The 17,388-nt window shown below is 50.5% G+C and overlaps 1 protein-coding gene across 1 annotated transcript; it reads left to right on the top strand.

The window, feature by feature from the left end:
* Positions 1–167: 167 nt before the first annotated feature.
* Positions 168–17,312, top strand: SART1 (spliceosome associated factor 1, recruiter of U4/U6.U5 tri-snRNP). Its single transcript, XM_056801311.1, has 20 exons — positions 168–4,071; positions 6,360–6,417; positions 6,605–6,660; positions 7,089–7,215; positions 7,354–7,459; positions 7,717–7,794; positions 7,916–8,015; positions 8,099–8,241; positions 8,339–8,545; positions 10,991–11,118; positions 11,205–11,338; positions 11,469–11,602; positions 12,158–12,328; positions 12,494–12,604; positions 12,703–12,790; positions 12,876–12,966; positions 13,070–13,205; positions 16,839–16,928; positions 17,021–17,142; positions 17,237–17,312. Exons 1-20 carry the CDS (start codon positions 3,729–3,731, stop codon positions 17,253–17,255), a joined length of 2,442 nt encoding a protein of 813 aa, XP_056657289.1. The 5' UTR covers positions 168–3,728; the 3' UTR covers positions 17,256–17,312.
* Positions 17,313–17,388: the final 76 nt, after the last annotated feature.

Here is a 17,388-nt window from a genome sequence, read left to right as displayed (position 1 = left end):
ACTGACTTCTTTACCGCCAATGTTTAAATTTCTTAAGAATTTACCCCAAACTTACCCAGCCATGGATACCCCACAATCTTCAACCCCTTTAAGGGGGGAAATGGTCCTCCTCGGTTTACAAAAGAAAAAACTGAGACACATGGAGGCAAAGGGATATGGTACTGGGTTACAAGAAAGTAAGAAGATGCCCCACAATTACAAGAAAAGGCATTTAGGCAGAAAAATATATTGTAGGCAAGAAGTGAATTTCATATATTCAACACGTATTAAACACCTGTACCAAGGAGGTACCAAATATAAGGTCTTGCCCTCACAGGGCTTTCTGATTAATAGAGGGTTAAGAAGAAATCACACAATTGATAAAGTACCCAATATGATCAGGGCCCTCCAGGAATATAAAAAACTAGAGTAAGGACGACCTAGGTTTGAATCTGATCAGACAGAAGCTCTCAGTTTAGGCAAATCACCAAAGATTGCTCATCTAGCAAACAAGGGTTACTGGGCCCAAAGTCGTCTGTGGTCTTTTTTCAGCTCCCTTCCCAGCCAGTGGGATCTGGTGTTTAGCTAAGGAACATTCGGAAAGTGTAAAGGAAGGCTGGAAGTAAAATCTTGGAGGCCCAATGAACCAACCTTTACATAAATCACGGGATCCTAGTTCATCACTGGAAGACCAGTCAGTCTAAGCCCTTTTTCTAAGGGGGGGAACTGATGCTCATTGAGGCTAATGGACTTGTCCAAAGGCCCTGGTGAGCAATATGGTAGTATTGATGCTGAGGGGCCTCTGGGACTTGTGAGACAGTGGCAAAACAGGAAAAATCTTAGATTTGGAGTCAGAGAATTTGGATTGGAATCATGCTTCCTCCACTTTATCATCCTGGTCAAGTCACTTGACTTTTCTAGATTTTAGTTTTCATCTGTGACAGAATGGAGTTAGACTAGATGGCCTATTAGTTCCAGCTCTAAATCAAACTTATGACTCAGATTGTTGCTGATTGAGCATTTTGGGTTGTAGGGCCCCGAATGCAAGTTTTGCTCACAATTTATATTTTTAGTTTTAAATTTTCTTCCTTCATTCCTTTCCTACCCATTGAGAATGATATCCATTATACATAGGAAGTCAACAAAACATTTCCACACTAGCTACTCACAATGTATTGATGCTATTGTTGGTATACAGTATTGACCCTCACTAACAACCCCTTCCAATGCCACAACTAGGTGAGGAAGTAACCCCGGACTCAGTTGGCCAAGCTGTAATTATGATAGGGCAATGAAGTTTTGCCTTGAGGCTCTGAATTTAGGGAGTTCCCAGAGCACTTCCAGTCAACCCATCAGTAAGCAACCACAGAATTTCATGAACAAGAAATGATTAAAACAAGATTTCAGATGGTAGGATAGGCTAAGCTCCAAACCTTCCTTCAGCGAGTGCATGTTTCATGAAGCTGCTTCTAGAATTGCACAGCTCTTGAATGAACTTAATATTCTCTTAGCAATGGATCCACTGGCTGGTTCTACCAATCTGGGAAGGGTCAAATTTCACTGCTCATGCAAAGAGCAGTACTAGAAAGTATTGACAAAAGGTGGACTCTTGGGCCAGGCTGGTCACAGGCCCACAAAATTTCCTTTCCTGGATCCCAGGAGATCTTCCAGAACTGGCTGATAATAGAAATGATGAACATATAATCATAGTTTTTACCATCCCTCAGAAGAGGCTCTTTTCTCACAAGGATTTACATTAAAAATTACTTTTTTTTTTGTTTGTTTAAAAAAAAATAAAAACTCTTACCTTCTGCCTTAGAATCAATACTGGGTATCAGTTTCAAGGTAGAAAAGAGATAAGGGCTAGGCAATGGAGGTTAAATGACTTGCCCAGGGTCATACAGCTAGGAAATATCTGAGTCTAGAGTTGAACCCAGGCCCTTCTTTCTGTCTCTAGGCCTGGCATTCTATTCTCTAAGCCACCTACCTGCCCCCAAATCAGTGGTTATTAGGCTCTTGTGATATGCTAAATGTTAGGGATGTCCAACTGTTCATTGATTTTGGCATATTCTTCAACCATGAAGATGGTAGTCTGTCCATTGTGGGCAACTTCAGTTCACCACCCAGTATGCTGAAAGCTTGCTACCTAGTAGAGCCTGGTATTGCTCATCATCTATCTGCCATCACTGTAGTACAATTCTTTGATGATGTCCTTCACTGCTATTCTTTGGGATTCCTTCTTTAGGTTGTCAAAGGCAATAGGGTTTCAGTTCTTGTGTCCATAAAGCCACATTAGCCAGTGTTGAAAAGACTAGCGACTTGCTGTCATGGGAAAGTGGGCATGAGTAAAAGAGGCAATTTCCCAAAAGCAATCCAATTTTTCTCTTTTTCCAATCTAGACCTAGCTCATGGTCCACCTATTGTCCCAACAGGGTGGGCAAGTCCTATAGGCTGCATGTTGAAATCTGGGCAGTAGACATTCTGAGATTATTTGATTTTTCCTGGGTGAGTGAACAAACCAAACTCTTCCAGATAGCTAAAGATTTCTTCCAGCAGGCTCTGCAAGGACTTGGGGGTTTGATGACATATAATCAACATGCCACCCTCAAACAGGAATATCAAGAGAACCTCACCATTCCCAAGGTAATCTTTCCCACAAGTCAGAAAGGGAAATATTTATTACAAGAATACATCTGTGGTCAGAGGGCCATTGAATTAGGTTATTTCTGTTATTTATATCTTCTGAGGAAGCTTGAATGAACTTAATATGTAGATGGGATACACCCTTTAAAAAGGAATCAGTGGGGGAGGCAGCATTTTTTTTAGTGGAATGTTTAAAAATTTTTAATTTCTTAGCACAACGGGATCTTATATTCTCAATATCTTTCAGTCAACTGCAAGCTAGTAAATAAGTAGTTTATTGCTGAACGTGGTTTTTAAAAGTGCTCATTCCTTTATGGAGGAAGCAATCAATTCATGACCCTCATAAAGCCTTGGGATACATGGGGGAGTAAGTTACTGCCATATTCTCAGTCACGTTTCAAGCCTTTGGTTATTTGCCCTTGCTTTATAGCCAGGTCCCTTGTCCCATCTGTCCTGTTGCCTCCAGAGCGGTTGTTCTCTGAGATCAGGCTCCCTAAGCGCTGGAGGGCCAAAGCAAGGCCAAAGCATTTTCAGTTGGACAATTTCCGGAGCACAGACGAGTGATACATAGATACAACGTAACGTTCTGGATGGCAACGGGCCGCAGGGGAAAGCTGGGCTGGGGCAGAACCCGGAGCGAAGAGAAAAAGCTGCCAAGCAGCAGGGAGCTTGTGGGAATAGTGTAGTTGGACACCCAGCTCATTGCGACGCCCAACCTACCCCAGCCGCGCATGCGCACTCCCGCCTCCAGCAGCCATCTTTCAGGGTACACAAAGGTTCCAGGCTGAGGTCCCCAGAGAGTTTACGCAGCCGCAGCCCTCTGCCTGGCGCATGCGCCTTTCGGGTCCCGACGCGTGGGGAAGGGAAGAAGTGGGAGCCCCAGAGAAGAGGGGTACGACGGCGAAAGCGCAGTGACTAGGACGTCAGAAGCCTCGGCCCTCATTTCCCGTCGGGCGTTGGGCTAGAGGACCTGAACACAACGGAAACGGCGCCTGTTGGTTTCCGGCAACAGCCGCCAAGGGGCGGTGCATAACCCGGAAGAGCTCCCATTCTGCGTCAGGGCCCGGTGGTGACGGCGGCCGGGGTTCGGTGGGAGCGGAGCCGCCATGGGCTCCTCGAAGAAGCACCGCGGGGAGAAGGAGGCGGCGGCGGGGGCTGGGACTGGGGCGGCAGGAAGTTCGGGACCGGGTGCGGCCGAGCAGGCGCCGCGGCACCGCGAGCACAAGAAGCACAAACACCGCAGCGGGGGCGGCGGCAGCGGGAGCGGCGGGGGCGGGACCGGCGAGCGGCGCAAGCGCAGCCGGGAGCGCGGGGCCGAAAGGGGGAGCAGCCGTCGCGGGGGCGAGGCTGAGGCCCGCAACGGGAGCGCGCACGGGCGCGAACGCAGTCAGGCCGAGCCTGCGGAGCGGAGGGTGAAGCGGGAGAAGCGGGATGACGGCTATGAAGCTGGTGAGCGCGAGCCCCGCGAGGTGGGGGCGGGGCTGGACCGAGAAATGGCCAATGGAGAGGCGGGAGGGCGTCTGGGCCAATGAGCAACTGGGGTGGGGCTTGGCCGGTGTGCTGCGCCGCCCCCACCCCCCTCTCCCGGGTTTTAGGGTTGGCTGGGACCTTAGGCCAAGTTTATTCATGCAGGTCTGTTTGTTCAATTCCTCTGGACTTGACAGGTGGGGAAACAGGCCAAAGAGGGAGCGTTGGGGTGGAAGGAAGAGATAGGTTTGCTGTGGATCGTGGAATTAGGGGTCATAACTGCATGACTTTGGGTGTACAGAATAAGTTGGCCAGTCATTCAGTAAACATAAAATGCTTACTATGTGCTAGGTACTGTGCAGAGAAAGGTAGCTCCTTCCCCCAGGAGCCCACAATCGAACGGAGGAGCCATTATCCAAACAATTATCTGGAGAAGCAATAGAGAGAAGGCTTTAGAGCCTTCTAGAGGGGTTGGGGAAGTCTTCCTGTAGGAAATGGAAGCCTGGGAAGCTTAAGGGTGGAGGAAAGAGACTGTTCTAGGCATGGGAGGCAGCCAGAGAAAATGCCCAGAGCCAGGCGATAGATAGGGGGTCTTGTACAAAGAATATCCTAGAGGCCAATGTCACTGCATCGAAGAAGAGTAGGTCTGGGAGGAAGGTGTAAGAAGACTGGAAAGGGAGGATGTTGCTAGGTAATGAAGGACTTTAGATGCCAAAGAAAGAATTTCATATTTGCTCCTAGAAATGGTAAAGTCACTTGAGTTTATTGGGGCGTGTGTGAGAGACATGGTTAGACCTCAGTTTTAGGGAAATCACTAGTGGCTGAGTGAAGGATAGGCTGGAAAGGGGAAAAAAGTGAGACAGGTAAGACCCACAGGTAGACTCACCCTCCCAATCAACTAGTACAATAGTCCAGGCATTAGGTGATGAGGGTCAGTACTAGATAGGTGGCAGCTGTGTAAGTGGAAGGGGAAGATGTGACTAGGCAAAGTTGACAGGCCTTGGATTTTGTTTGATCCTGGAGGGCCTAGGGAGTCACTGGACTTTCCTGAAATAAGAGAATGAAGGAGATGATGTTTAAGATCCCTTCCAGCACAGAATCTAGGAAGCTATGGATCCTGAGCCCAAATCCAGGTCTATTTCTATTTCATGGCTCAATTCAACAAAGCTTCTTTAGTTCTGACTCAGGTCCTGAAAGAGATGCAGATTTTAGCTCCATGGAGCTCAAAGTTTGTTAGGAGAATGAAACCCAAAACAGATAAGTTTAAACCAAAGTATTACATGACAAATGCATTAAGTGTAAATAGGGTGTGAGGTGGTCAGAGCGAGAAGGTTACCATTGACTGGCAAAGCTATGATGATTAACTTTGATTTTGAAGGATGAGAAGGAATTCAGAAAGGGAGAGCTATTGTGAAGGTTGGGGAGCCTGGAGCTGTCTAGGGATGCGGAGTAGTTCAGTTGGGCTGGAGTATAGAGTGTGGATGGGAAATATAAGACAAAGTAGAAACGTGGGGCATTACCAGGTGGATGAGGACCTCTTACACCATCAAATCACTTGACTCAACTGATAATAGTTTGCTTTTATAAAGGTTAGATTTACAGGCAAGCCTATAAAGGAGGGAGTGTGAATATTATTAGCACTTTTTTGCATGTGAAGAAATTGAAGCCCAGATTATATTGGTTTGTCAGTGTAATTAGGGCTGGGAGAACCAAAAGTGAAATGGGCTGCTGGGGATGGGAGGCATCTCTGTGACTACTTGTCTAGAATGTGATTCCTACCTAGTTAGAGCCTGGATTGGAGGTCCTTTCCAAATGTGAGGTTCTCTAATTCTGAGCTATCCCAGGCTTTCTGGGTCTCAGCCTGGAACTCTATTTTATGCTTCCCTTCCTGATTTTGAAATAGACATGGTATATATAGGAGGATAATGAAACTTTACCAGTCCCTAGCTCTTAACTTGTCCTCAACAAACCAGCCCAGGGAAGAGCTTTCCTAGGACATCAGTAGTGGGGAGGAATGTTGATGGCAGGCAAGGGAGAAGCTGGATATTGGAACTAAAGTTTTTCCCAGGGAGGGTTGGGGGGAACAAGATGAAAAAGCCAGGAAAGTGGGTGAAACCTTTGGGCTTATGTAGTCTTGTCCTTGACTTAGAATGCCTGAGTTCTGAGGTGCTCTTAATTCTTTGAGCCCAAGGGTAGGATATCCTAGAAGCAGCAGAGGTCAGTAGAATGGTCTTTCCCCTTTGATCAGCATGTTTTCCTTCTTGTTCCAGCCACTGGCTCCAAGGCCAGCTCTGGAGATGCCTCATCTCTCAGCATTGAGGAGACCAAGTGAGTAATAGCATGGGATGACTTGGTTTCAGCTATGCCTTCCTCTGATCTTATTCTTAGTTCTTCCAAATTAGTACTGAGCAACTTCTCCCCCGAAGTCTCTTTTCTTCTCTTCAGTGCATCTAGAATTTAGTTGCCCCATGTTTCCCAATAACCTTATAACCATAGCTGTCTCTTTTGTTTTCAGTAAACTCCGGGCAAAGTTGGGCCTCAAACCTTTGGAGGTCAATGCTATCAAGAAGGGTGAGTGCTGGGGGATGGGCTGACTGAGAAATATTGTGAGGAAGACTGAGGGAGGACTTCTCGAGGGGCCTGGAAGCAATGTTGGGGGCATAGGTCAAAGCCCAGAATTGGTGAATTTGCCTCGATTAAACAGTAGCTGTGTGTACTACATGTTGTTGGTGCTCCAAGGAGATCATAGTACTAGCTAGCATTTACAGCATGCTTTAAGGTTTATAAAGGCTGTGTGGTCTGATACAAAGAAAACCTAACCCAAGGCAGCATTTATAGGCCAACAGAGAGATAGCCTAAAAATGTTTGTAAAAGTCTGAACATTTATCTGAAGTGGACTTGGTCTAGAAAAGGCTGGAGGGGTTCTGGACAGACCAGAGAGATCTGCTTGAGGTGGGCTGGTGGGTGGGGGTTGTCATCCCTGGGCTCTTTCCTTCCAGAGGCAGGCACCAAGGAGGAGCCAGTGTTGGCTGACGTGATCAACCCCATGGCCTTGCGGCAGCGTGAAGAACTACGTGAGAAGCTGGCGGCAGCCAAGGAGAAGCGTCTCCTTAACCAAAAGCTGGGGTGAGTGGAGATAGCCCCCTGGGGGGCAGATGGGTGGATTGTGGAGCAGGAGCAGAGCCAGGCCTGAGAACAGGGATGCATGGCAGCACTAAGGGACTGCAGTGGATTGGAGCCTTCTTTCTTGCTTTCCTCCTTTAGGAAGATCAAGACCCTGGGGGAAGATGATCCATGGCTAGATGACACAGCTGCCTGGATTGAGAGGAGCCGGCGATTGCAGAAAGAGAAGGATTTGGCTGAGAAAAGGGTGAGGGCCTAGCCTAGGGAGGCCGGGGAAAGAGTCTGATTTGCTCCTTATCCACTCACAGGCCCTAAATCCATGGGAATGGGAGATGGCCCCTGCCTTGGGGCTTATGGGGATGTTCTTGCCTTTGGCTCCCCCACTTTTGGGGGTGGGCTCCCAGAATGTCTGCCTCTGGCCAGACTTTTGTATGTGTGTCCTTTTTCCCACTGAATGCCATCTTGTTACACTGAACTGCTGGACTCTGGTATGTTGTTCCATAGGCTAAGCTGTTGGAGGAGATGGACCAAGAGTTTGGAGTGAGCACCCTGGTGGAGGAGGAGTTTGGACAAAAGCGGAAGGTGAGCCGAAGGGAAGGGCTTGAGGGGGGTGCTCTCTGAGCTCCTATTTGTAAAGGGAAGTAGGATGCAACCCTGTAGTGCTGCTGCTACCATTGCCCACCTTTGTCCTGCTTCTCTCCAGGATCAGTACAGTGCCCGGGACCTACAGGGGCTGACCGTGGAGCACACCATAGACTCCTTCCGGGAAGGGGAGACCATGATCCTCACCCTCAAGGACAAAGGTGGGGCCAGGCTGGGGACAAAGGGTCATGGGTGTCACACTGGAGCAGGGGCCAAACCTGACCATGGCCATCTCTCCCTGCAGGGGTGCTGCAAGAGGAGGAGGACGTGTTGGTGAATGTGAACCTTGTTGACAAAGAGCGGGCAGAAAAGAATGTGGAACTGCGGAAAAAGAAGCCTGATTACCGACCCTATGCGGAAGATGAGAGCGTGGATGACATGGCTGTGGTTTGTAGGGAATGGGGGGGGGGGATTCATAGAGGAGGAATAGGGAGGAAGGGGCTTCTGGATGGGGAAATGGTTCTGAACCACTTAACCTCCACAGTTTAAGCCAAAATCCATTTTGGCCAAGTACGATGAGGAGCTGGAAGGGGAGCGGCCACACTCGTTCCGGCTTGATCGCAGTGGGGCAGCTGATGGAGCCCGAGAGCGGGAGCTGGAGGAAATCCGGGCCAACCTGAGGCAGCAGGCGCAGTCCTTGACCATGGCTGGACCCCGGCTTGCATCCGAGTATCTCACTCCACAGGAGATGGTGAGTTTCCCTCAGAGCCAAATGGAGCAGCAGGGGGAAGAGAGAGCTCCCTAAGGAAGGTGTTGCTAGTGTCCTGGAACAACCTCACACAGGGCTGTGAGTTCCCTGCTCTGCTCTTTGTGAGCCCCTGGACAAAGAAGGAGAGAACATGACCCCAGTTTCCCATTTAGAGGGGGCAGGCGCTAAGAGAGCCTCAGCCTGAGGATTCCAGGAGAATATGAGGAGGGAGGCTACTATTGTGGGGTCTCTGTAAGGAGAGACCTGGAAGTTCTTAGCTTTGGAAGGTCCTGAATAGAGCTGTAACAGGCATGGGGAAAGGCTTGCTTCAAGATGGGGGGGAGTTGTGTCTTATCATCTGGCAAATGGGACTTGAATGGGGGAAGGAATGTGCCATGAAATCAAGCTGGGCTGGTGTGCTGGCCTGAGGTGGGGATGGGGTGCTGGGTGGGGATGTCCATGGCTGCTGAGCAGTTCTTTTATCCCATTGGTGAAAGGAAGCCCTGTCAGGGTTTTACTGGGAGGTAGCCTGGATGAGTGTCTTCATTGGCAAGGATTTTGAGAGCAGCCTGAAGGACAGATGAGAAGGTGAAAGAAGGAAGCCAAAGGAGGGAAGAAGAGCAGTCTCGAAGAAAGGGCCCAAACTAACATGGCGGCAGTTTGAGGGTAGAGCAGATGTTGGTCCAGAGAGAGTTGGTGTTTGGACTGCAGATGGGAGAGCAAAGCATCTGTGATGACAGGTACCAAGCCTGGAGGTTGAGCACAGTGAGGAACCATCCAGAGAAATCACTTGGCTGTGTCAGATTGAGTAGTTGACTAGAGATCAAGTCAGAGCTCTCTCTCGGCTGGAGTGTCGGAACAGCGCTTAGGGACTGTTTCTACAGACAGCCAGGAGGGAGGAGAAGCCTGGAAGGGGGCCTTGAGACAACCAAGAGTCAGGCCCTGGGAAACAGGGGAGAAAAGAGTGTGCAGGAGGCTCCAGTGGTCAGCAAGCAAGAGGTACAACTTACAGCGTGTTCTTAGCTGCTGTGAGGGGTCAGTTGTTGACTTCAGTCTCAGCAGACGTGGAAATGCAGACCACTTCTGTTGGATTTGAGGGGATGGAAGGGCCCAGAGAAGGTGTTTTAAGAAAAGGGGAGACTTGAGCAATGTAGAGGGAGCCAGAGAGGGAATGACAGGGGTTCTGAGATCTGAAGAGGATGGGAGGGGAAAAAAAGACCCAAATGAAGCCTTGGCCTTGGCATGGAGAAGGACCATTTCTTCTCTGAGTCCAGAGCCAAGAACAAGAGACCAGCTAATGAAGAACTCTGGACAGGAGTGGAGTGAATCAGGGACTCCTCATAAAAGCTGTCATTAATATTCTTTGCTGGGAGAGAGGGGGTCACTTGAGGAAGAAGCAGGGGCAGTGTCGGTGCCTGGATCAAGGAGAGGCTGATGCAAGTCCTGCTGGGAAAGGAGAGGAACAGGTTGGCTACCTACCCCAGGCCGACTTTTTTGCTGTTCTGTCAGTTTCGAAGGCTCAAGGATGGCTGTAGGTTGAAGGATTTTAGTCTGACTTTTGTTAATCTTGTGGGAAAGGAGGAGAGATGTGGGTGAGCCTATGGCCTGCTGAAATGGTTGTGCATGACTTGAAGGGCCACTGGGGGCCCTGAGGGACCTGCAGCTTTATTTTAAAGACATTTTGAGAAATAATCTGGATGCCACCATCCAGTAGGAGGTCTGTGGTAGTGACTCCGGTGACCCACAGCCCAGCACCAGACAGACATGTTAGAATGCTGGACCAGAGCTATCCAGGAAGAATCAAGTCCACATACTGGACCTCTTACCCAGGGTTTAAAGCACCAGCCAGAGGAGTGCTTGCTGGGCAGGGATTTGTGTAAAAGAGGGATGAGGAAGCTGGGAGAGGAGTGCCCCCCATCCCCCTTCCCCTTGCATAGTGCCGAGTCTGGTCGCTGTCACATCTTCGGGGCAGAAAAGTCAAGGAAGGACTGCCTCAGGTTTCTGCTGGATGAGGGCTGGAGGGGCACAAGGCCTGGAGAAGGTGATGGGGTCGCTGTCTGCTTGTCTCTGGGTGCTTGAAGCAGGAGCCAGAGTGGGGACAAAAGGGAGGCTCCATCACCTTGGTATTTGGAGCTATCCCACAATGTGACTGAGCCTTTGTGCCTGCCTGGGTCAGGATAAGGGTGGTGTACTCCCTGGAGGCCTGAGGCAGAGGCTGGGGATGCTGCTTGATGGGGTGTCGCCAGATAAAGGGAGTTTTCAGGTGTGGGTTGGAGTAGACAGCCACCCAAGGCCCTGGAAGTGTTGAAAACAGGAGAAATGAGCCTGGGACGGTGACAGCCTGGGAGAGCTGGGAGGATGAGTGTCCTGGTGGTGTCCAGAATGGGGGCCAGGTGTCCAGTTGCCTAGAACTGGGCCCATCTCACACCCCACCCCTGCCCTGTCCAGGTGACCTTCAAGAAGACAAAACGGAGGGTCAAGAAGATCCGAAAGAAGGAAAAAGAAGTTGTGGTTCGAGCCGATGACCTGCTGCCCCTCGGCAATGAGCCGCCAAGCGAGGGAGACTTTGGCTCTAGGTACCAGCCCTGCCCAGAGAGGAGCACAGTGTGGGGCAGGGGTTTGGGGAGACGGGGTCCAGGGCTCACTTCTCTTCTTTCTCTAGGTTGCGGGGAAGGGGCCGTCGCCGTGTCCCTGAGGCCGAGGAGGAAGCCCCTGGAGACCACGAGAGGGAGACAACTTCCCAGCTTCCCCAGTCTGATGACACCAGAGTAGAAAACATGGATATCAGTGATGACGGTGAGGGGGAGACCTCAGCTTGGCCGGGTGGATCTGGAGCTGGAGCTCAGGGGAAGAGCAGTGTGGAGTGACGGTCAGGGCAGGCGGAGAGGGGCCCAAAGCTTGCACTAGCTCTACATCTGTCTTACAGAAGAGGCTGGAGCCCAGGCGACAGGCTCCCCAGAAATCCTAGAGGAGGATGAAGTGGAGGCTGAACTGCAGAAGCAGCTGGAGAAGGGGCGGAGGCTGAGGCAGCTGCAGCAGCTCAAAGACAGTGGTGAGAAGGTGAGAGAGTCCATGGGGCTGGGGCAGGGTGGCGGGGAGGACCTCTAGGGGAAGGCTGAGATGGCCCAAGACCTCCAGGTCTGTGTGGGCCTCCTCTAGAGAACTGCTCAAAGCCCAACACTCTCCCCACTCCTGGCCAGGTGGCTAAGTTGAATGTGTGGCTTCCAGCCCTCCTAGAGCGACCCCTTCTCTTCTCACATTGGGTTGGATATGCCTTCCTCCCCACTGAGGCTGGCTTCTGAGCACAAGCAGGGTGGTTAATGTTACTGCCACTTAGCAGCTCTGCCCCCACCCTTTCTTTCCTTCTTTCCTCCCCTTCTCCCCTTTCTTTTCTGCCTCCCCCATCCCCTTTCCCTCTTCCCTTCCTCTTTTCCTTCCCCCTTTCCCTTCCTTTCTCCCCTCCCTCTTCCCCCTCTTCTCTCTCCCTCCCCCACTCTTTCCTTCCCTCCTTTCCCTTCTCTCCCACCCCCACTTCCCTCTTTCTCCTGGAAGACAACTATCATGTCTGCCCTAAATCTTCTCTTCTCCAGGCTAAACACCCCCATCTCCCCATAGGTGATTGAGATTGTGAAGAAACTGGAGACACGGCGGAGCCGGGAGGAAGATGAAGACCCTGAACGCAAAGGGGCGATTGTGTTCAATGCCACCTCAGAATTCTGCCGAACGCTGGGGGAGATCCCCACTTACGGGCTGGCTGGCAACCGGGAGGACCAGGAGGAGCTCATGGTGAGTCCCAATGGGATGAGGCTCTCGGTGAAGAATGGGACCCAAGAGCGGGTGGGATTGTTTTGCCCAGAGGTACAGCCTGCCTCTAGGGCTTTGACAGGCTGAGGTGGTGCCAGGAACTGCCTGGACATGTGAACTCTAGGTGTCTTCCCACTTTCTCCCCAGGACTTTGAGCGGGATGAAGAAAGGTCCGCCAATGGGGGTTCAGAGTCTGATGGGGAGGAGAACATTGGCTGGAGCACCGTCAACCTGGACGAGGAGAAGCAGCAGCAGGATGTGAGGGGCTGGATGGGAAGGGGGCGAGCAAGGGGTGGGGGGCAGGAGGGGAGTTGCTGACCTCAGCACTGACCAAGCACCTGTACCTGAACCCCTAGTTCTCTGCTTCTTCCACTACCATCTTGGATGAGGAGCCCATTGTGAACAGAGGCTTGGCTGCAGCCCTGCTCCTATGTCAGAACAAAGGTAACCAGAGGCTGGGTTTGGGGCTGGAAGGCCCTGCAGGAAGGCCATCAGAGTGAGCTGTCCCTAAAGCCTTCCTTTCCCTTAGGGCTGCTGGAGACGACAGTGCAGAAAGTGGCTCGGGTGAAGGCCCCCAACAAGTCTCTTCCTTCTGCTGTGTATTGTATCGAGGACAAGATGTGAGTGGGGCAGGGAGCCTCCTGACACAGGGCTGCTCTCCAGGTCCTTCAGATGGATGGGAGTCAGCCTTCTGAGGGGCCCCCTCTTTGTTATCTGCTTCAGGGCCATCGATGACAAGTACAGTCGCCGGGAAGAGTATCGAGGCTTCACACAGGATTTCAAAGAGAAAGATGGCTACAAGCCGGATGTCAAGATTGAGTATGTGGATGAGACTGGGAGAAAGCTTACACCTAAAGAGGTAGGGGACCCAGGCGTCCTGGCTCAGGGTAGAACTTAGAGCATCTCAAAGCTGAGCTTGCCCCCAACAGGAAGGGAATTCGCTTCCCTTAATTTAGAGGCCTCTAATCTGGAGGAACTTTGCTTGACACGAAGCAGAAACCTGCGTTTCTGCAACTGCCCCATGTTACTCTTGGGTCTGCTTCTTGGGGGCCCGGAAGAACAAGCCTAATGGCTCTCCCTGGTAAGATCCCTCCAGATGTGGGCAGTCATTCCTGAGATGTTAGGGGCCCTCTTGGGAACACAACAACTTATTGGCACCTTCCCTAGCATGGTGTGCCTCCAAATCACCTTGTTCTTGTAGATGATGTCTGTAGGACTAGGGATGGGATTATGACCCTAGGCTGCTTGATGCATCGGCCTTTCTGGCTTTCCCATCTCCCCTCTAAGACATGTGGGTTAAATAACCACTCTAGTCCTTCCTATGACCATTTGTATGATTTCAAGGTCACTATATGTCTAGGCCTGTTCTATTGGTAAAACAAGGGAGCGGCTAGCTGACTGGCCTCCCAGATCCCTCCCAGCTCTGAATCCAGGATTCTTAGACTTGGCCAGCTCAGCCTCTCCCATTGGGTACTTGAGATGTAGAGGTCTCAGCAGGGCTTGGAGGATGAACTCTCAGAGCACTGGCATCCTGGGTAAGGTCCTGTGCCTGGCCTGATTCTGCCTCCAGCTTATTGGCTTTCTTCCTCTTTGGTCTCATTCTCATTGCCCTCTATGAGGAGCAGGTCCTCCAGGCCTTCAACCCAGTCCTTGGTAGAAGTGTTGAAGGCCCCAAGCTAAGGCTGGCACACTAATGTTCTTGTTAGACACTCACCCATCAGTGGCTCCTCCTCGTTTCTGGTCATTGAACCATTCTGGAAGTGGCAGACCCATGAGGAAAAATCCTGCCAAGTATCTTTGTTTGATGAACCAGTCTGGTACTGAGTAAGAATCAGGGGCTAGTCCAGCTGGCCTCTGTGAACTCTGCACTTCAGGCCCCCTCCCAAACCCTCCCTTGATTACCAAGAATCCTATCATGCCCGCCAGCCTGCCCTGTTCTCCCCTTGCTCTTCTTGGGAATTGGGATGTCTGCTTCTTTCTGATTCCATTGCTGGTCTCCTTTCCTGTTTTGGAAGAGCCGAGATCAGGGCTCAGCCATCCGTCTCTGCCGGTGATTACCGGACTGAAGGTTGGGGGTTCTAGTTCTCCTGGGCCAGCTGACAGTCATTTTTTGTTTTGCCCTTCCCAGAGAAACAGATGAACAGAGTAGTTCTTCTTGTCCCAGACTTTTACTCTCCTCCCATCTTCTCTGAGATGTGTCCTTTTCTCTTCTTGTGGCTTTCTCTTGCTCCTAACACAGCCCCACATCGTCCTTTCGTGGCTCCTTTTGTGTCCATTTTAGGCCTCCCTTCCTGGCTCTTAGCTTTGCCAATGGATGCTTGGCTCCTGGGCTGAGTGGATCTTCTGTTGGTTTCATGAAAGCCAACTGCTGACAGGAATTGTGTGCATCCATCTTTTTGGCTTTGGACGTTTGTCCTGAGCTCACTTCTTGTCTGAAGAATAACAAGCCTTTCTTTAGACTCTGAACCCCACACTTCCCCAATCTAGTGTCTCAGATGTCCTTCCTCTCTTGCTTCAAGAATGTAAAGGTTGGGGGGCAGCTGGGTGACTCGTAGGATGGAGAGCCAGGCCCAGAGACAGGAGGTCCTGGATTCAAACCTTGCCTCCGACACTTCCTGGCTGGGTGACCCTGAGCAAATCCCCTAACCACTATTGCCTAGTCCTGACCACTCTTCTGCCTTAGAACCAAGACACAGTATTGATTCTAAGAAGGTAAGGGGTTTAAAAAAAAAATTTCAAGGTGGAATGGCCACTCCCAGGATTCTTCCTTGTGGGTCAGTTATGTCCTTTGCCTAGAAGAAATAACTATTAAAGCAGGCTCTCTCATGGGTCATTGCCCATTCCAGTGTACTTCTTGGGTTAAGTCCAGACGGAGAATGGCATACAGGGAGATCTAGGCTGAGGCCTCCATTGACCTTTGGAGTTCCCCTTCAGAGCTGTAAAAGATACTCGAATACAGGACTACAATCCCCACAAGCCTTTGCTCCATTTCCCCAAAATGCTTTGTAATCTCATGGGAATTCTGAGGTGGGCCGAGATCAAGGAAGGATTTAAGCTGGTGGCAAGTTTTTGGGTCTTTTGGACTTCCGTTTTGGAGCCTCTTCCATGATGTGAGGTTATTTTGTCTAGGCCTCTGGCCTAGGCACATGTTTCTTACTTGGTATATTCTTTAATCCTTAATAAACCTCTAAAAAATATAATACTCCTTGCAGAGAGAAACTAATTTATACCTGCCTCAGTCTCCCCATATTCCTATTAACTGTTAAGAGCCCCAGTCCTACCTGAAATGGTGTTTTTTTACCCCCCCCCCCCTTACCTTTTGTCTTAGTATTAATGCTGAGTATTGGTTCCAAGGCAGAAGAGTGGCAAGGACTAGGCAGCTAAGGTTAAGTGACTTGCCCAGGGTCATCCAGCTAAGAAATGTCTGAAAGCAGATTTGAGGCAGGTCTTCCTATCTCCAGGCCTGGCTTTCTATCCATTGTGCCACCATATCTGAAGTTGAAGTGACCTGCATACACACATACCCAAGACCATGGGCTGCTTGTGTACTGCCTTCTGTGGGACGGTATTTATTGGCCCTCCTGGTCTGGCAGCCGCAGGTGGGTAGAGGCCTTTCCATTTTCAGTCTGAAGCCCTCAGGCAGATGATGCCTTTTTACAAGCATTTGAGCATCTACCAAAAGTGCAAATTGTATTCCAAGGCCTGTAGTGAGCTGCAACATAATGCAGAAACTACCTTTGTCTACCAAGTCTTGGTTTCTTGGCAAGGATCCTCACCAAACAATACAGCCAGCTACCCGGCTGAGGGAAGGTATCTTGTCACCACAGGAATCCCCTTGGCACCCTAGCAATGCTAGTCCCAGGAGCCAGAGGCTTCATCCCTGCCCGCTAACTAATCCCTGGTGGTGCCAGTAATGATTGGCATGGATTGCCTGCTTTTAGATTTGCCAAGAGCTTCAAGGCTAGTGACTTCCTTTGATCCTCAGGAGCCTGTGAGGTAGGTAGGTGAAGTTCGCCCTCCTTTTAGCCAGCAGGTGTCCTAGGCTGCCTCTTCTGCCTGTGTAGGCCAGCCCTTGGCTCATTGCCCTCCTTACAAGGTTCTTTCTCCCATGAAACCTTCCTGTTCTCCACTCGTCCCCTTTTGTCTCTCTGGAGGCCTTTCCTGTAGAATCCTCCCCATCCCCCACCCTTATTTGCCAGAAGCAGGAATATCATTCCATTAGCCTCTTAAGCCTTTTGGCCAGGATTTCACTACCTTGAGATGGAAACAGTGTAATGTAATCACTAACCTCTGCCTTGGCAAACTCTAGCATCATTGTCCATTCTGAAGCCACCAGCCTGCCTCATCTGACCACAGATGCTTTGTGGCTCTCCCAGATTTCTCTTTTCTCTGCCTAAGCTATCACCCCCCAAAGCAGGAATGGCTCTATTTTGAAGGATCCAGTACAAGCTTGTGTTGCTCCACGTAATCAGTGATTGGTTTCTTTGCCCAGGCCTTCCGGCAGCTGTCCCACCGATTCCATGGAAAGGGCTCAGGCAAAATGAAGACAGAGCGACGGATGAAGAAGCTTGATGAGGAAGCTGTGAGTGGCCACATGGACCCAGAGGGAGTGAGGGGTGCTTCAAGGGTCTGTAGACTATGGCTGCTAAAGTGTACCCATCCCTTGGTTTATAGCTCTTAAAGAAGATGAGTTCCAGTGACACTCCCTTGGGCACAGTGGCCTTGCTCCAGGAGAAGCAGAAAGCCCAGAAGACCCCATACATCGTACTCAGTGGCAGCGGGAAGAGCATGAACGCGTGAGCAGGGGAAGGGGCCTTATTGGGGATGGGTGGGGAAGCCCTGATTCTGCTTCCCTTCCTCTCTCTCATCTCTTGTCTCTTCTTTCCACAGGAATACTATCACAAAGTGAAGATGTCCCATTACCCCAATCCTTTAATATAAAATAAAATTCCCTCCTTATTTTTTCCTCCTTTGTTTAAGTTATGATTCCATTTTCTCTGGGCTTGAGCCCAAGGTTGGGGGGTGGGGTGGGTACTGCCCTC

Source organism: Monodelphis domestica, chromosome 6 (genome assembly GCF_027887165.1).
Source record: "Monodelphis domestica isolate mMonDom1 chromosome 6, mMonDom1.pri, whole genome shotgun sequence".
Classification (NCBI taxonomy): domain Eukaryota; kingdom Metazoa; phylum Chordata; class Mammalia; order Didelphimorphia; family Didelphidae; genus Monodelphis; species Monodelphis domestica.
This window is presented reverse-complemented; position numbering and strand designations above follow the sequence as displayed.